Raw genomic sequence first — 20,503 nt, forward strand, 5'->3', positions numbered from 1 at the left:
AAACTGCGTGTTGCTTTAGAACACATTTTATGCTTGATGCTTTTTTCTAAAAAGAAAAAAAAACCCAGAAAAAAATAATACCTTTCTTTATGAAGGCTGCATAGGTCCTGACTACTTCAATCACTGCTCAGAGCAGTATGCTAAGCACTGAAGCAAACACAGAGCTTCTGGGAAAACCAAAATCACAGGGAACACCAGGAGTTTGCAGAGACAATGTCCACAGTCCAGAGCAAGAAAGCAAAAGAAGTGCTCTACCCCAACATCATCTGAGGCCAGAGACATGCAAGATAATGGGAATGCCTTGGAGCAAACCACCCCTGGAACAGAAATACAAGTGAACTTAGAAGTCTGCAAGAATCTTGCATTTGAGTGAGGGGTGTGTACAACATCACCCACATGTTTCTTTCCCCTTCCTGAGCTGAAAAACCGGAGAGGTGAACAATGATGTGTAAATAATTCCCATCATTTTGGCATCCAGCCTTTTAAATAACATTCCAAAACAAGGAAACCACAGTATTCCTATTTTTTTATCTGTTGTGCTATCAGCAAACCTTCCAACCAGATGCTGCACTGTTTGCTGGACAAATGATACATAGAGAAGACTGAGAGTCACAAAGTAGACAGTCTTATTTTTGGGCTCTGACGAGGGTGGGCAATAGAGAAAAGGACTATCAGAAATTGTAGATGCTTTTCCTGGTGCTTAGTTAATACTGTTCATTATTCCAATGTTACTTTTTGCCTTACTTCGTAAGACAGGAGTAGGCAAATGCAAATAATAACTGGTTCCTTATTGCAGTTGTAGGGACAGTGAGGATGATACTTGGAGCAAAACTCTACTTTCTATTAAAGTTACTGCAGCATATTCCAAAATTTTGACCTATGTGTATTGAAGGACTTGAAGACTGGATTTGGGTAGAAGTTCTCCTTAAGTGATTTGGCTGTGAAAACACAGAATTCCATTAAATTCCACAGAATCCATTAAAGCTACAGAAGCAGCCATAGGAAGTATTCCTGATCATAACAAAAACAATTAGAATGAAGAGAGTTCTTCCAGGAGTATGATTCATAGAGTTTTTCCAGCCATATTCTGTATAGTAAGAAATATAAAATCTCATTCCACCTTCTCCTTTTCAAAGAGGTCCTGAGACTGCCCTGCTATCCCAAACACCCATATTTATAAATATTTCCTGCAATCCCATATACCCCCAACAAGCCTATTTCATCAATGAGCCAATTCCATTGGCAAGTCCCTTGTGAAAGGTTAATTTCAAGTCTCTTTTCTGCCAGATCCTAACCAGGATGTGCTGTCCTACCTGGGACTTGGTCACCTCTCCCAGCATCAGAAGGATGGTCACACAGCTTTCAGGCTGTCACAGAGTCTGAATCAGCTTATCTGTCTTCATGACAAAAGCCATGCTCAGGCTTAATTAGTGCAGGGAATGCAGCACATCTCACGTGCCTGTGGTGTAATTCATTATTACCAGGCTGTGTTTGGGACACACCAAACACATTTGCTAAGCAGCTCATATGTCTGACAGCTGCAAAACTGCCTCTGAGAGTTTTCCTTTTGACTCTTGGTCCTAAGCAAAGCTGTATCTCTAAATTTCTTCCTCCAGTCAAATATCATACTCCATTCCTGCAGTCAGATTATTTTCTTTAATTTCTTAGTATTCCTTGATGCATGTGACACACAGTAAATTCTCTGGCTCCAAGAGAAAGTGTCCTTTTTTTGTTCACTTAAGAAGTTCCAATTGCTTTTGCTATGCAGCACATCTTCCCTGGATTTCATACTAGGAATTTAAACTACACAAAGACACAACTACTAATCCCATACCAGACACTTGTAGTTTGTACAACAATTCATTTCTCCTTTTTCTCCCACTCTACCCTTTATACTTTCATCCCATGTAAGCTTTACATTTCTTGATCCATAGGTACCTCTCCAGCATCCAAAATAACCTTTAACTGGAAAAAGAGAGTTTAATAATCCCAAAATCTGGATTACTGCTAACCACTTAAACTACCAGCCTTCTGCCTTAGAGGAACAGGGGTTTTGAGAAATCAGTTCAGTACTTGGGGTCACGCAAGTTTTTGGTGCTTTTCTGTTTTAGATATTCAAAAAGGAGCTCCAGCCATTAATGCAGAAGTAAAATACATTAGTGAATTACACATCAGAAAAGTCAAACCACTGCTGCCACAGGATGAATATATTTACTATGAATATTAATGCATCTCTTAGAATTAAACATTAATACTTAACATACATACTACAAACTTTTAAAATTCTACAAACATTGCAGGGAGAGGAAGAGGAGGAATGAACAAATGAGACAGGCCCCAGAGTCTGGTTCCAGAAATTAAAATGTATTTCTGACATAAGCTAAAATTTCCATGGGTAACAGCACAACTTGCCACTATGAATAATTTCTTGCAATGCAACAGAGTCTACAAGGATTTGTTTTAGGTTTTCTACCTCACCCACCAAACTGCAGAAGAGTAGATCCATCACTGCCTACAGCATAAACACTCTGAGCTGGGCAATGAGACTGATGGTTCAAAATTGAAGGAAATAGGCTGTTCCTCTGCACCTGAGCACTGATTTCCCTCACCTGCCACAACACCTTCCCTTCTAGTGGCAATAGCACTTACAAAAGCTCAATTTAACTGCAGCAATCAAGCATACACTCCTGTCTAAACACCACCATTTCCACCAGTTCTTCAAGGTAAGCTCTGCATAAGCCTGCACAGTGCGTGGCAGTCAGCTCTAATTTTAGCCTGCTCCCAATTACGCATCTTGTCTAAACTAACCATTTGGGCTCTCAATAGAGTGAGAAAGGTGAGTCAGCCCAGCTATCCTGGACACCCATCTGAAGGCAGAATAAATAACCCAGCTTTCTGCACTGTCAAGGCAGAAAGGAGCTGGGATCGATTGAAACCTGGCGCCAGACCTGACAACAGCTGAAGTGAAAGGAGAAAAATCTTCCCCTTGGCTAAACTGGGGAGTAAAAGGCCACCCAGCACCTCAGTAATGAGGCTGGGTAGTATGTCCAGCCAAAGGCTTGATGAGGGATAGCAGGGAGATAGTCTTGATAAGAAATGTGGCTCCAGAAGTGCAGAAAGAGCGAAGCCGGATGTGCATTGCTTACAGCCTCCTCCGGGATTCAGACATATGCCAGCTCTGCAACCACAGAGCCTGGCACAGGCCCTGAGCACTGCAATACCTTCCAGCAAGTCCACAGGAAGAAAATGCTGCACCAGAATATCCCAGCAGGCAGGCAGAATTCCTCAAAAATGAAGCCCCAAGCCAGGCAGCCTTGATAATCCACTCCTGTCACTGAGCAGAACGAACCCTCTTCAGCAGCGGGCTGGAAACAAACTGTAATCGAACACCTCTCTGGCCCAGCATCATCACATTTCCCTCTCTGAATCCAAGTACTCTCCCTGCTTCACAAGGCAGTTTCTGTGGCTCTTCAAATCCCTGTGGCTGCTCTGTTTGGTTTTTTCACTAGCTTGCTCAGAGCAGCCATAGGAGAAAAGCACCAGCCCTGAGCACTGACCCTGCGTTTCAGCGTGCAGCAGGAGATGTTATTTTTCTGGACAGCAGCCCAGAGACACTGGGCAAAGCTGGAGCAGCAGCAGATGTTATGATGCATGCTCTCCTGCCCCAGCTCTGCCTAATGAGGCAGCAGAACCCACAGAGCATGAGAGCACCGACACCAAACTGGAGACTGAGGCCTGCACCTTCATCTTTTTCATTATGTTTAAGGCCGGGTTTTGTTGCAGGCTAGGACATGTGAAAAGATCTTTAAAAATACAGATCGATACCTCCTATTGTTCAGAGAGAGAGGAAACGAAAGATATTCTCTGCCCTAGCTGCAAGGAGCAACTCTCAGTTGCATAAAGCATTTGCCCAAATTGACTTACCACAATCATTTGTGCCACGTAGCTCTCTGGGCCAGTGTATTCAGTTGGATCTTTAACTTTGACAAGAACTATAAAGTACAAATAATGCCACATGTTGTGTTCTGCCTTTATATGCTCCTCAAACGAAACGGTCTTGTTATCAAATTTGTCTCTCTCCAGTCCTGCAAAAAGAGAAGAACATAAAGCCAAAAAATAAACTTCAACATAAAAATACGCAAATCTGTTAAATATATTAGAGAAGGGAACCTAACTTAATTTAAAGGATCATAAATTTGAAAGATCTTAATTTAAAAGCCATAACTGCCAGGCAAGAAATACCAGGCCAGAAGGCATTCCTGACAGAAGTCTTTCAACGGAGCATTTATTCTCTTTTGTGATACTTCCTCTTAATAACAATAACAATATAATAAATATGTTACAGTTTTACAGAGCCTTCTATGCTGAGGGCCATAAAGTGTTTTACAAGTGTTGGCTGTGGCTCTTTCTAGATGTATACTGGGAAGCACATAGTGTGCAGTCCAGGCCCTGATCTTCCAAAGATTTATGCACACTTTTAGCATCAAACATATAAAGAGTCCCACTTAAGCTTCAGTGAGATTGTTTGTGGGCTTAAACCTGGCAGAGAGGGTGAGTCCCTGCAGCTCTGTTGTCACACAGTCTTTACAGAGCTGTAGTCATAAGAATTGTTTTTTATTTTTCCCTGTAATGGTCCAGATCTCTGAAGAATACCAGAAGTGAGGAAGGAGAGGAATCACCAATGTTTGCCTCCCTGGATTTCCTGTCCACAGACACTAAAGACAAGTAGTGCTCTGCACAGCATTCATCCCTGTCAGCACAACCACCATGGAAACAGCACCCAGCCTACAAAAAAGCAGGTATCTGTGAAGTCCCCCAGGGAGTGAAGGTCTGTTCCTCTTTGTGAGTGCATTTCAAAATAAGTGTGATTTTCCATGGGCTTTGTGGGGATGATTTCCGCCAAACTCTTTTGTTCCCTGCTTCATATCACCTTCTGAAATGGGCAGCTTTTGCTGATGCTCCCCCTCTGGAATGCCCTGTGCTGTGAAACAGAAGCTGCACTTTCATCTGCAGCTCTGAGAAACAGTCAGCAGCTGCCCCATCTCCATTAGTGGTGGTGATGCAAGCGTGAGACTCAGCTCTTCTGTCTCGGAGTCTGGGCGGAGACTGTGAAGCCACCTCTCAGCAAAGCTAGCTTTTGATTCACAAACCAAATCTGTCTCCTACTGAGAGGGAATAAATTTGGAATCAGCCTCTGGAATTTTTACACTTCCCTTGTAGAAGATAACCACACCTGGGGTCCAGGCTTTATTTATTGAGGAATAGTTCACTTTCACTCCTTTCACCCTCAAATATCTCAAGAGATCAGTAACACCTACCACAGATAAAACAGGTGGTCTTTAGTATCTCCTCCTTTTTCTGCTTTTCACTCCTGAGATCAGCAAATGTATCAATGATGACTCCAAAGATCAGGTTGAGAACAATAATTATGACAATGAAGTAAAACAGAAGATCATAAACAACTCGTGCAGCAAACAAGGGCTCCTGCAATAGCAAGGTTGCAATAAGGTATAAAAATAGCACAAATCTAAAATATTAAACAACATTTTCACATTAGCTCAACCAAAGCTACAGTTCTTTCTTTTCATATGCCAAATTCTGCTAGCCTTACTCACAGGACTAGGGAGGGACTACCCAAGTCCTTTTCTTCACCATGATAGAAACCTGAAGTCACCCAATTGCTCCGTTTCCCAAACATTCATGGGAATAATAGCACTACTCTTTGTGGAGTGCGGTCAATATAATTAGCATTAAAGAGCTGCTAAGTGGCAAGGGTCAATTTCAAAGGGTCACTTTCAAAGTCTGTAAGTGCTTACAGATTCCACTGGGAATAAATTTTGGCTCCTGCAGAACCTCCCAGTCTGTGAGACAGGATATAGACTCCTACAACCAGCACAGGGAGCTCTTCCATGCAGATCTGAGCTGTCTCTGGACTCTTGCAAGCCCTGCTGAGATCCTTTATCCTGAATTTATTTATAACGTGTATGGTGTGGCTCATCAAGCAAAGTGCTGCTAGATTGCCTTTATTTGTGATGTTCTTTTTTTTTGAACCTTAATAAAAATGCATGAAACCACCCAAATATTAAGGGAGGTCCTTAAATGAACCACATTTTTGAGGAAACTTCTGGAGGAGAAAATATGCCACAACAGATTAAATTCTGGTTTGATCTTCATGCTGGTTGAGTACAAGTAAACAACAGGACCTATTCCAGGGCAGGTGCCATGCTGAATATAAACTAAAATGTCCAGGTGGAACCTCCTGGGCTCAGTCCCTGCCCGTTCCTCTGGTGCCATTGCTGGGCCCCTGGAGCAGAGCCTGGGCCCTGCTCGGAGCCCTCCCTGCAGGCAGGGACACCCAGGGCTGAGGGCCCCTCTCAGCTGGGGCTCCTCTCCAGGTTGGACAGCCCCAGCTCCCTCAGCCTTTCCCTGCCAGAGATGCTCCAGGCCCTAAATCATCTCTGCAGCCTCCACTGGCCCCAATCCAGGAGCTCCCTGTCCCTCCTGTGCTGAGAAGCCCAGGACTGGACACAGCACTGCAGATTTGCCTCCCAGGGCTGACTTCTTAGCAGTTCTTTGAAGGTTATGGTATTCTGCATTTTTCCAGAAGTGGTAAACAACTACCTAGAAATCCTTTCTTCAAGTATCATCATCACACTAGGCCTAGCTCTTCCCATTAAATATCCCATCTGGGATCTAAAAAACACATGGATTAGTCAACCGTGTGACATGAGATCAGACTAGATACAAACACTGTCTATAACCTCCAAAAATTGACTTTGGCATTCATGAGATGCACAGGGAGTAACGTGTTTCCTGAGCCAAAACACTCACATCTTTGGAAGGCTTTCTGAGCACGTCTCCCACACCACCACCATTGCGCAGGCCTTGGTTCAACACAGTCACAATGCACATGAGCAGGGTATCACAGGTCCTTTCTATTCCATCCTCCTCTTCTTCACCTGCAAACAGGAACCACAGCATCAAATAATCACTCATCAAACAAAGCTACAATTCTGTTAGAGAAAGCAACTGCAAGACACATCTGCCTCTCGTATTTCTCATGCAGAACCTCATTGATCATCCCCACCCATGTGCACATCCCTGCTGGTGACATACTTAGGCACATCAGGCCCACTTAGCCTGAAGAGAGATGGAGAAAATCACAAACAGGGCTCCCACCAGAGCTGTTAATGACCCAGAGCCACCATCTCTGCTCATGGGAGCACCCCTTCTCCTTGCAGTCCTCCCACTGCTTTTCCAGTGGACCCCCTAAAAATGCAGCATAGACAAGCAGCAATATAAACAGAGAATTAGAAGCACATTTGTAAAAGGATTGTCTTCCTGTGAAATCATTCCTCTACCTACTCATGTAGAAGCCAAGTCATGTTAGCATTTCAAACCATTAAGGAGGGGCTTTTGTTCGAGTCCGTCTGTCCGTGATCTTTCCACCAGCACACGTGCCCAAGCACAGGTCTGACAGACATTAAATGAAAGGCTCTCCCTGGCCTCAGCCTGAAAACTTGGATTCTGTTCTTATCTGCGCTGCAGAGCTGCTGTGTGGTTTTGGCCGAGCCACAGAGGGTACTATTGTACAGGAGATATTTGAACGTGCAGAGGAGCTGGGCTGGAACACCAAACCCCAGGGGGACTTGGTCCACCTTGGCCAGAGTCCCTCCCACCACATACTCACTGCTTCCACAGCCTCCCTTTGAAGAGCCCTGCTTGAGCTGTTCCCTGTGTGCTGCTGGCTTGGGCTGAAGGGCCAGGGCTGTGACTGCATTTCTCCTGCCTTCCTTCCTCTTCAGGGACATGCTCGCTTGGGGGGGGAGGCAGCGATTCACTCTCGCTGTGCTCCGTGCACTCATTGTAACAGAGTTTAATAAATAACAACACCCCGCTGGGAGAGCTGACTGATACACATATTTAACAGCCCCAAACCACCACATCTGGGCCACTGAGATAGACTCTGATAAATTGAATTGACTGCAAGCACTCACATTGCAGACAAGTAATTTGGATTTAAATTTAATTTTGGATTTGGGCTCCCAGACTGTGGTGCATGTATCCTGGCTGGGATGGGCAGGACAGCACTGGTGTCTGCTGCTCTTGCCACCACTGCTTCTGCTCCACAGGCAAATTAAATGAGAAACAACTCCCTACTGAAGGAGCTTTGAGCAAAAAGAAAAGCAAAAGCAGACATCAGGACAGACTTCCCTGTTAAACTATATGGTCATTACAGACACTACTCCCACAAATAATCCTGGATTTAAAAATAACTGCCTAAATATTGAAACTGAAAGGATTGAAACAAGAAACCTTTTTTATCCTGTCATACCTAGATTTTTCTTACTAGCACAGTGATGTTATTCATACCAACTAATCTTTGCTGTTGTATCCTGCTACTATTCCCTCTTTTCAAACAATACTCCATCTTTTTTTTTTTTTTTTTGCTTGAGAAGGAGACCATCCACAAAATAAATAAAAAGCCTTCAAAAAGCCACGGCTTCTATTTGTTTTAGGCAACTACAATATTTTCTCTGTTCACAAGACCAGACTCAGGTGCTGGGAGCAGCAGATGATCAGATTCTGGTGAAGAGAGAGGATAATCCAGGGCTGAGAATTGAAGAGGGAATTATCTACCAGCAGCCCTAACACCCAACTCTCCCTGTCCACTGAGATGCTAATTCAGAGCAAGCCAGGCTTCAGAGAAAAAGATACATCACCTTGCACATCTTGCAACACAGAACATCAGCATCCCAGCCAGAAAAGCTCCCAGAAAAGCAAGCTCAGGTTGCAAGATCTTTGCCAGAGAACCAGACAGCCCAGAGTTGGCAGAAACCTCTAGTGCAGCAATGTAGGCTGTGGGGAGTGTACAGACATCATTTTTGCTGTTGTATTCCACTCCCAGATGTGGAGCTGCCTTCAAGCTGGCAGCCAGGCAACCCTACAGGCACATGTTCTGCCTCAGCTGTCTGTTCTCAATGCCCAACAGCATTCACAGTGCAGGCTCAGAGCCCTCTAGGCATCAGCAATGCCCAGACTTGAAAGAAAGGAGTGGATATGTAGAGTGCACTGTTGTTAAGGACCCAATATTAACACTAATGAGGTTCAGGGGGGGTTATTTGCAAGCAGTTCCACCCTGGAAAGTGGCTTGTGAGGGTCTGGACAGCATTAGGCAGGCTGTCTTCTGATTAAATTTAATTCACGAGCAAAACAGGTTAAGGGCTAAGACCACATCACAATGTGGGCAGGGGGAGGGATAATAGGGAGGGGGAGGGATAACAGGGAGATTTACTTCAAAAGTCCTCATCTGATGGCCCACAGCTACCTGGGCCACACAAGCACATCAGGTGAGACACACCTGTGCACACATGGACCCAGCAGAACTTGCACAGAGCAGGACCAGGCCTGGCAGTGGCATGGCTCTTTGGAAATGTCCCATTTTACAAAGAGGTGTCTGTGCACCTTTCTAGCACAGATCTTCATGGGCTACAGGAGGAGGTATGTACTGTAGGATGTGAAGTTCCTGTAAGTGATCAGGGACTTCACCAGGCACAGACTGAAGTGCTATGGAAATGTCTTTGGAGTGGAGAGAGGGACACTCCAAGGCAGATGAGATGAAGTTTTTTCATGCTGACAGCCCAGAGCAGCAGTGAGCAGCAGGCTGCAGAGAGGGGAGCACAGCACACGGCCTCCCCAGGGAGCTCCCTCACCAGTAAGAGCAATGACTGAGCACAGGCTCCACCACTGAAACCCAAGGAAAAAGCAGAGTGCCATCAGAAGCAAAGATCAGCAGTGATCTGATCTGAAAAGCAATGTAATTCCTGTCTCACTCAGGACCTGAGATGCCACTGAGAACATTTTCTCTCTCCCACACACAGCTGTGGACTTCTCTGGTGCTGCAATATGAAACTCCCCAAATCTCACAGAATCATAGCACCATTAAAGCTGGAAGAGACCTCTGAGACCGAGTCCAACCACTCACCCAACCATGCCATGTCCTCCACTAAACCACATCCCAAGTTCCCCATCCCCACAGCTTTTGAACACTTCCATGGATGGTGATCTCATGCCTTTGCATTCCACCACGCTCACACTTTCGCCAGAGAGGAAATCTGTCCCAGGAAAAGACAGAAAGTAGAAAGATTCTTTTGACCAGGTGGCTAAGGTGAACAAAACTGCTCTTGCTGAACGTTGGTGGGTTTTAATGGTACGGGATAAATAAAATCTCTTCAAGATTAAGTAAGAGTGCACTTAGATGTTTCGTCAGCCCTCCTTCGTTATGGATTGATTTTAAAGGAGCAGTACCCAAACAATGAGAAATGTGAGATTTCTATCATTTAAAGAGCTTGGCAAAAACCATACTGCATCTTTTTGACTGATTGATTACTCTTTGAATGCAGCAGCTTTGCCAATAGCTCTTAGACTGTTTTCTCTATCTAGCCAGACAGCTTCCCATGTTGTTTATGAGGCCTGTTTATACACCAGCTGGGGAGAAAAAGCCCGCTTTTATAGCCCTCTCCCTGAAGGCTTTGATCCTAAAAACTCAAAAATTAGTGGAAGAATAAAGCTTATGAAACAACACTATACTGGCACACAGTAAGGGACAGTTTGTGTCCTCACTTTCAGCCCCCAGCAGCCACAGGCAACTGTGGCAGTAAATACTTTGAGCCTGCAGACCATTTACACTGTGCACACACCTCCACTGCAAAGGCCACAACACATCAAACCAAACAAGCCCTGCACTTTAACACCAGCCACTCAACTAGGCTGTGCCCCATGCAAAGAGGGGGACAGACAGACAGACAGACATGTGGGCCCGGATGTGGGTTCTCAGGTCTTCTGGCTACAAATACAGCCTTGGCCCAGATACATATAGAAAAAATACACAGAAGCTTGCTGACAGATATGCTATGCCATGAAAATTAATTTCTGTGGCCCTAACTGATCTACCAGTGGCTCAGTGTGTGCAGGTGAGGATGCTGCAGACAAGCAGCAAGCTGCTTCTCTCTGCTAAGTCACTTGGCAAGAAGCAACCTGTACATTCAAGCATAATGATTCAGCAAGCTCTTTTAATAACAAAATTAATGCCAGTGCATTTGGAAATCAGGTGTGGGAAGCACTCCCATTAACAGCAAAGCTGCCAACTAAGCTCCAAGCCTTGCAGAAGTTGAGCACTTCTGACTCACAGAGTCATTGTCACTTCTCACACCAGCAGAAGTCCCTGAAACAGCAACACACAGATCAGAGAATCACAGAACCTCAGGTCTGGGTTGGAAGGGACCTCAAAGATCATATCATTCCAACCCTCTGCCATGGGTGGGGCACCTTCCACTATCCCAGGCTGCTCCAAGCCCCATCCAACCTGGCCTTGAACATTTCCAGAGGTCCCTTGGCTCTAAGTGATCATTGGTCTGAGGGAGGTTCTGTACTGACCTGGGTTAAGAGCTGGGATGCTCGTGGAACAGTTCTCCTTTGCACAGGCTCCCATCATTGATGTCAGGGTTGTAGTGGGAACTTCACCAATACCTGTGGAAAAAGCAGGATGTTGACAAAAAGACAGACTACATTGATGTTAAGTTTTAAATCATTATTTCCAAGGAGTGAAGCACTGGGTTGGAGAGTTAAGAAGAAAAAGAGAACAAATTACACCAGCAATTCCTCCCTCCTTGAAAGATTCTGCCTCAACAGCTCAAAGCAATCATAATGAACAAAAACATAGTTTTATATTTACTGTATATCACAGCTATTCCCATTTCATCTCCTGAAATTAATGAATCTACATCAAATGCAGCTGCTTCTGGTGAGCACAAAATATATTCAAAGCAAGAAACAACTGTCAGATATGAAAATAATGTCAGTTTTAAAAACCATTAGATAAATTATTCACAAAAGCTGACAAGAAGGACACCGAGCTGACATTCAGTTATCCTGAATGTAGAATATTTAAGGGTTTTCAAGGATTATAACACAGTTTGGTACTCATTTGTAAATATGTATGGGTTTGTGTAAAACACTAATTTAACATTCCCAAAGTGGTAAATGTGTACATCAGCTTGATTTTATCAAACCAATTTTCTCTTGTGCACCTTCAACAATTTTCTGCATTTCAAATTAGAGATACAAAAAGGTTTAAGGAGAAAAAAATGAAGGTAAAACTATACAACAAAGTAACAGCCTAAGACAGTATGTGTAATGCAGAAAACATGCACTCTGACTTACTCTTTCTGCTACTTTATAAAGAAAAAATTTAAAGCACTTGTCCTGGGAAGCATAATGTTCCATCAACATGCAGTCAGCATATTTTCTTGATGAGTTTTTGATCAGAAATGGCAATGTATGAAGCCAGCAAGAACATACCCACACCACAAAAATCTGCCAAGAACTCAACAGAAGCAACACAAACACACAGGAGCTGCTGCCCTGGATCAGACCAGAGCTGTGTGTAGCCTCTTTTATTAAAATGGTCACAACTACCTTTCAAAATGAAACTTCATACCTTAAGTTCTGTCCCAAAAATGAATGGTAAGTCAAATATAAGCCAATTTAGCCCCTAATGGATGATCAGTGGCAGAAAAAATAAAAAAAATTAAAAAAAAATCACAGTATGTTAAAGAAATCTGTCAGGTTCCTTTTTTCTTTATATGGTTTTGAACCAGCTACAGAAGTACGCCAGGCCCATGAGTCTTGAATGACCTTTGCCTTGTTTGTGAGCTTTAAATCCTGAAAAAACAACTTCAGGGAAAGACTGGCAAACACTGAGTGCACACAGCCCCAGCTGGGTTCCACCGGTTCTGTGCTTGTGTACAGGTCTGAAGAGCTCAGCATTTGGGAAAATCATGCCTCGAGGAATTTAATCAGCAGCTATTCTCAAGTATTTCTCTGCAGCCAGTTGTTACTCCCCTGCCCATGTCCCAGCAGGCTGCTGGCAGCACACACAAAGCCCTCAACAGACCAGACCTGGCTCTTTTCTAGCAAAGCAAGTTTGTAACTCTCTGTTCACTTTGCTAAACTCTCTCATTCCAGAAAGCTGAAATCCTGGCCTTTTTAAAACTGGTTCCAAACCTCCCAATGACTTTACTGAAGCCAGGGTTATACACTAAGGATGATGACCATGAAATACACACTGAATTTAAAAGATGCTCCTATCAGTAGAAATGTGAATTCTGTAATAAATTTCTGCAGGATGAAGCTTAAAAAGCAATGAAATGAATAAAGCTAACGATGTTAAGATCATGTGCCTCATACAGTACACAGAAATTACTATGAGCTGCTTTTAATGTGGGATGAGAACCAATACAATCCACTTGGAGCTGCTTTTCACTTAGGGAGATATTTAGGAAATACAGATTTTTTTTTTTAACGTTATCACGAGTTTGTGAAGCAAACATAATAAATCAAATGTGTTAGATTTTAGCATTTCAACAAATAAGTCCACACTAAAACAACCCTATACACATTAAATTTTACACAGAGACTTAATTGAGTTCTAAGGTATATGAAATCACTTCTGCTCTCATGCAGGCACAAATAAAGAAATTTGATGTCCTTAGATAAAAAGTTAGACTAGGCAGATAGAAAAAGGGATACGTCGGAAGCAAATTTTAATATAAAAAACAATACCTGCAGCAGGGGTCCTGATTTTCAACCTGTCAACCTCCATGATAAAGTCATCTTTCAGGAAGAGGAAGCCAATGATGGAGAAGAGATAAACCAGGATGAGAGCAAGCACTGCAGTGAGGATAATTGAACGGCCATTCCGGGTAACACTTTTTATCACATTTAGCAATGTCTCCTCCCTGTACACCAGATCAAACAGCTGGGGAAGGCAGAGAATAGAGGAAACATGAATACAAATGAGGCAAAATATAGATGCTACATAGGAAAACAATTTGAACTATTGAAACATGCATCGAGCCATGCAGAACATGCATTCTACATTCTCAGCTTCATAAACTCACATTGATCTCAGTGGGAGCTGGTCATGCTTATGGAGGAGGAAATCTAGCACAGAACTTTACATCTTAAAATTAATTATAGCAAAATCCACAAAATATATTTGAGCCTGATTCAGAGATGGACAACACTTACCATCAAGATCTGCTGTTTCCCCATGGTTAAAACCTGGCTAGATTAAAATTTAAACAGTGTCTTCACACTATGGATCTATATCTACAAAGTAATATTTCATGTTATCTCTAAATGCACAATCTGACAAACGTGCACAGGTTGCCACTCAAAAATACACTCATACATATAAGTGATTAAATATTTGTAAACTTGCTTTGAGCTCATGGCACCATGTAAATGTCACATGTTCAAGGATTGGGGCCACCTCTTTTTAGGACAAAGTTAAATTCATGTCACTGTTTGTATGAGACTAGAAACTTCTGTTCTTCTCTACCCTGCACTATATGGTTTCCTGGTATTTAACTTTAAAGAAAACTATATATTACGATAATATTGCTTTAAATGTCAAAAGTCTAAACCAGCAATTAAACGTGAGAGGAGCTTTACAAGAAACTTTAACTTTTTTTTCTCCTACAATTTTCTTGATGTTCTATAGTGCTTTGGACCTTATCTATAAGGTATGTATTTCTACTTCAAAACACTCAGATTACAGATATAAAGAGACACACTGTGATTTATCAAAATGCTCAACAGAAGAAGATATTAGCCACAATTTATAAGATCTGAAATAGACAGCCTTGTAAAAGGATTAATAATAAAGAAAGAGGGGAGACAGTTATGAACAAATATTAGAGTTTAGACTACATCCACTACTAAGTAAACACCTGGAAGCAACCTGGGTATGTGAATAAAGTCCATGAATCATGGACATTGGTCAATAGCAGTCACTGAAAAAAAGTAAGTACATGTACAGTACAGTAAAATGTTTCTTAAGCTGCTTGATACTTTGCAAAGTATTTTAAGACACAGATCACCTAACTCATTGAAAGAACAGCAAATAATTTGTGCATTTTGTAAGTTGGAGAGTTACATCCATTTCAAGAGGGTTCTGCACCTACAGCCACAATCTCATCTCCTTAGAAATCTTTCCAAACTTTGAAGCAGACTTTAGTGTCAAAATCTGGAAAGTCTGACTTCAACAGGAACTCTAACTGAGTTAGCACTGAACTCCTGAAAATTTTAGTGTGCTTAACACACCTTTAAAATGCTGGGAGTTCATCACTATTCAGGAAGCTGAGAAAAAAATACAACAGGAAAGGTAATGACCACAATTTAGTCAGTGTCCCTACAAGTTTCACATGTTCCACTATAGAGCAAAACGATTAGCAAACGAGCAGTGAAACACCTTTTACTGCTCCTCAGCATGAAGGGAGCAGTTAGTGGAGTTTAGCATAATTTTGTGTGATTCATTTTCACTGCACCTGTACCACATTATTAAAAGGCATTCCATCTGGATAATGGCAACAAAAGAAAATGAAGTGGGATACATTTCAAGTGATGAATCTTCCTGCTGTACCAAAGGCATGCCATCCCCATTTCCCAAGAAATTTGTTAAAATATACTGGGGATGAGGAATGGGATCCTTTGGTACAGGTATGATGCACCCACCCCTGGACAAGTGCTCCTGAAATGTTAGGATTGACAGAAGGCACAGGAACGTTGGACACAGAATATGGAGAAAGCTGAGAAAAAGGAGTGGGCTGGGTGATGATTGTCTGAGAAGAATGGAGCAAACTTTCAGCTCTAAAACAGATAAAATAAGTCCTAACAGAAACAGGTTCTAATAAAAACAGCAGCTCCTAAGGGGCAGCAACACAACGGCATGCTAAAAATACACATGATTTGGCTTGATTGTCAGGAAGAAATTGAAGACAGCTGCAGGGTAACGGTATTTTCTATTTTTGCAAAGTTTTCCCCTCCACAGCAGCACGTACTTACCAGGAAGCTGTAGAAGAACTCGTGCACGCAGAGGCCCAGCATGCAGACCAGGACATAAGCCACGTGGTAGAGAAAAGCCATGTCCATGATGACCGCTCTGTAGCCACGGGTGAAGGTCCCACGGTTCCCAACAAAGCTCACCAAGAACACGATTTTGTTACAGAGCTGTGGGGGGGAACAAAGGCTAGGTTTATGCCTCAGAAAAATCCTGCTATTTATTGTTTGGGTTGCTGTCTAGATAGGTTGGTTTGACTAAATGCACAATCTTTAGATAGCTGGAGTGAGGTGAGGGAAATCCAGCTCTGACAGCGTGCAGGGAATGAGCCCGTGAGGGTGAGTGGAAGTACATCACCTCTCCAACACTGCACTGTGCCTCATCACATTGTGATTTATTCCTATAACATTAGTGAATAGGTGGGCAGGGTTAATGTCACAAGGCATTAAAATCCAGCTGGGGAGTGAACTCCCAATAATGTTGAGTTTAGACCCGAAACTATGTAAGAGCAGCTAGGTATGTTACTACATGAGAACAATAGTAACACAACAGGAAGTGTGTGTGTGGGGGTGTGTGACAACTATTTCCTTCAGATCATGTTCTTCAATTTAAAATATCTAAAAAAACCCCTCAGAACTGAGGACATTTTTGAAGTATAGCATTTAAACAACAGCATAGATTCTCCATGGCTCCCAAGCTTTGCCTGCACATGAGCAGCAGCGCAGCAGTGAACAGGAAAGGGTCTCACCTCATCTCTCTGGCAGTCCAGGACAAGGAATGAGGACTCAACACGACTCCTTTGCTACCAAATTTGACATGGGCAAGTGCTGCTTACTTGCCTTTATCTTTGACTATATGTCTGGGTATTTTTCAGTATGTGAAATTCTCACATACAGAACTGGTGGCAAACAGCCCAATACTTCGTGCTGGGGTGAATTAGAGCTGTAGCAGTCAGGCAGAAATTTAAATAGATGACTTGTGAGCACGACTGTGTGTCTTACCAAGCTCAGTAAGCATGCAGACTTATTCATGGCTAAGTTAAGAGATCTGGCAAAGGGCTGAGAGAATTTTTAATTTTGAAAACTCTTTTCTTCCTGAAAATATATTTAAGGTCTCAGAAACATTTCACATATTTGTGTCAATAATGCTGAGAGTATTGGTAGAGCAAACTATTATTTTAACTTGAGAAACTGTAGATTTTATTGCCCTTATGCAGCAATATTTCTTTAAATTTCATGTTGTTTTTGTTTTTAAAATATTTGCATATGCACAAAACTAAACCAACTTTTTTCTTAGTTTCCCACTTCGCTGACACTGCTGTTCCAGGATGACTGGAAATTATTTATTTTTTTGGCTTAAACAATGAACCAGAAAAATAAGTTTTTGCACAGCTCTAATCAAATGAGATTTTTATGTAGGAGAGCCTTAATATCTTTCCTTCTGCTGAAAAGGAAATTCTGGTTGCTTTTGAAGTACTTACATTAGCAGCACCAAGGAGTATCAAGGTAGGACCGAGCCCTATAGTATATATAGACCTGAGAATAACAGACACCAAAAAGGGTCGAATGCCTACAGGCTTGGAGATGAAAAACAGCATTGCTGTGCAAAACGCCACTGCTATCCAGAGGAGCACGGAAAACAACGGTGAGAGCGTGCCTGTGCAGAGGAGAAAGGGAGATTTGAGAAAGGCATCTTTGGAGACTCCATTTTTCACCAAGAAACGGATCCAAAAGATCAATTCCTTTGCCAGCAGAGCTAACAAAAGCGTGATTCATGCATCACAACTGCTGACCACGGCTTGTCCTAATTGCAGCAGGAGCTATTATTCTCTGAGTATTGTTGCTTTTCGCACAGGTAATAATACGAGCAGCTAATGAAATTTCCATTAAAATCCAGGGAGTGCTTAGAGATGGAACAGTTTACCCTTCTCCTGGAGCAAGCCACTAATCAGCTCCCTTCTGCAGGGATCATTAGGGCCCCTCCGGTCTGATTCCATGATTGCTCAGCTACCGAAATAGCCGGTCCTGGGGGCAGCACAGCAAGTGGCAGCGCGCTGCAGTGCCACGTTTCCAGCCGCGGCTCCCGAAAAAGCAGCGACCTCCCGAAGGGCCGCGGCTGTTCCGCGGGAGCCTCCGCCTCTGCAGGGCAGCGGAGCGCTGGGCACGGCGGGATGGGCCCGGGCAGGGCCGGGCACGGCGGGATGGGCCCGGGCACGGCGGGATGGGCCCGGGCAGGGCCCGCAGCGCTCAGCCCGCGCTCGGCTCCGGGCACGCAGCGGGGCCCGGCTCCTGCCGCCTGCACTGCCAGTCCCTGCTGCTCTGCAAGATGCTGGCTCCAGGCACTCCCCGAGCTTTGAGCGATGCCCCTGTTTTCCCTCTCCCCTCTGCTTAAAGCTCTGGAAACACACCATGCTGCTGGAATATAAAAAGCACATTCAGATCTCAGGGCACTGTCACACTTGTACACTGACTTCTATTGTTATGGGATGAACTGAGAGGTCAGTGACGGGGGAGAAGGGAATAGAAAATTTAGCTAGACTCACAATAGGAATCTCTTTGGCAACAGATACACAGCTGAGCAGCATCACTGGGATTAGAAAACAATGAGACGAGGCCCTAGCCTTAACATTGAGATGGCATCCGAACTTTTCCAAAGTTCAGGAGTGTTTCTATCCCTGGTGGGAGGTTCAAGGTCAGCTCTATCAGAGAACTTCTTTGCCAACAAGATTTGGAAACTTTTAATGGATCCTAAAAAAAATTACTTTCAAGCCCATCTGAAAGACAAGGCCAAAGTTCTCTGTGGTTCTTTCACAAACCAGTTTTCCTTCTTCCCTACTGCAGGTCCAGCAATTTCACATTGCAGGACCCACACCAGCACCATGTGCAGACAGGCACCCACTCCTTGCAGAGGCAAGGAGTCTTCACAGAATCATGGTTTGGGTTGGAAGGGACCTTAGAGATCATCAATTTCCATTCTCCCTGCCATGGACAGGGACACCTTCCACTATCCCAGGTTGCTCCAAGCCCCATCCAACCTGGTCTTGGACACTGCCAGGGATGGGGCAGCCACAGCTTCTCTGGGCAACCTGTGCCAGTGCCTCAGAACCCTCACAGGGAAGAGTTTTTTTCTAATATCTAAACTAAACCTGCTCTCTGTCAGCTTGACACCATTCTCCCTTGTCCTGTCACTATGTGCTCTTGTCTCCTTTCTTTCTTTTAGGCTCCCTTCAGGAGCAGCCTTCAGCTGGAGCAGATTTGCCTATGTCCTATTACATAAGAACTGCAAGTACCTACTAAAAGGCAGCATTTTGGGATGATTAGATCAGCCCAGGCACCTCAGACAGGTGAATAGAGGTGGATTTACACAGGGTGAAGGGGAAAAATGGGAGACAAATTCCAGCTGCTGGATGAAGCTTTGGTGGAGAGGGAGGCTGGAAGTAAGGAACTGCTTCATGACCTGCTAATCTGATTTGGCCACACCTATTCCTTATTGCTCAGGAGTCACTTTGGCTTTACAAGCACCAGGAGCTGGAATCCTGAAATGAGCTGTCACTGGATTACTGGGGCCACTTAAACTAATGCCATATAAATCTGCAGTTCAGAATAAGTATTAATACCTACTGATTGCAGACTAGAGGATTTCCACGAGTATAGATTAGCTAAAATTTAGTAGCTTAAAAGGTTTATTTTTAACCCTTTATTTCTCCTCTCATCCTCCATGGACTCTAACATGCTCTGAGTAACTCCCCAGTTTACAAAGCACAAGATGCTTCCCTTCTCCAGGGCACAGCCCTGCAAACTCTGCCTCACTCCCCGAGGCTGTGGAGCTGCCTGAGCTGTGACCTGCAGAGACCACCCTGTGGGCTGCCAGGGCAGCGTGGTCCCCGTGCCAATATATTTTAATCTGCTGCCTTTCTGTTCCACCAGCCAGCAGGAATGTTTGCTGGTGCCAGCTGTGGTGTTTGTGAAAAGCACATGTATCTACTAGAAGCTGGACTGCTTCCACCAGCCCAGTTCACATGCCATCAGACAGAGGTGACTTTCAGTCACATTACTGACTGGCCACAAATCAAAGGCCCAGAGGTGAATGACTCTGCTCCCATTACCAGTATTCTAAAGTATTTAGTGTCTTTTATCCCAATTAAGCTTGTTTGGGCTTCAAAGAGGCCTCCTGCTAGTCTGCTGCATTTATAGCAAATAAAAAACTTCATTAAATATTTCCTGTGACATGGGATGAAGCAGAGACAGAATCATAAGTTTTAAGAGTATTTTTACATAATGCATTTTTCCTCTGCAAAAGTTATGCCCTTTTATCCCAATAAACAATACAGTCAAAAGCCAACAAGCTTGTTTTCAAATAATTCTCTTCCATATGTTTTCAAGACTGCAAGTCATTCAATTTGGTCAGCCTTAAGGAATCTCTATCCCTCTGCTGCCAGGGAATCCTCCTTCAGTTCAGAAGCTGCAGCTAAATGTGTGCAGTAGGACACTGCAATATGGCAATATAAAAAAATTAGCTGAGATCATCTAGATAATCTCCAGCTTATGCTTTGTCCATTCTGCTCTGCATTGTGTGGGCCACGTGACACACAGATCAACC

General features: G+C 43.5%; 1 protein-coding gene across 6 annotated transcripts in view; it reads right to left on the bottom strand.

Annotated features, from left to right (window-relative positions):
• ITPR2 (inositol 1,4,5-trisphosphate receptor type 2) overlaps positions 1-20,503 on the bottom strand; it is a 244,386-nt gene that overhangs the window by 20,858 nt on the left and 203,025 nt on the right. For all 6 annotated transcript variants that reach the window (XM_071422550.1, XM_071422548.1, XM_071422551.1 and 3 more), the window contains 7 exons: positions 17,385-17,560; positions 15,910-16,074; positions 13,624-13,819; positions 11,437-11,529; positions 6,832-6,959; positions 5,319-5,484; positions 3,925-4,085 (listed from right to left, as the gene is read on the bottom strand). In XM_071422550.1, coding sequence (XP_071278651.1) covers positions 3,925-4,085; positions 5,319-5,484; positions 6,832-6,959; positions 11,437-11,529; positions 13,624-13,819; positions 15,910-16,074; positions 17,385-17,560 — 1,085 coding nt within the window. The remainder of the gene's footprint in view (positions 1-3,924; positions 4,086-5,318; positions 5,485-6,831; positions 6,960-11,436; positions 11,530-13,623; positions 13,820-15,909; positions 16,075-17,384; positions 17,561-20,503) is intronic.

Source organism: Agelaius tricolor, unplaced genomic scaffold (genome assembly GCF_023055355.1).
Source record: "Agelaius tricolor isolate 1412-34295 unplaced genomic scaffold, bAgeTri1.0.p SCAF_3, whole genome shotgun sequence".
Lineage (NCBI taxonomy): Eukaryota > Metazoa > Chordata > Aves > Passeriformes > Icteridae > Agelaius > Agelaius tricolor.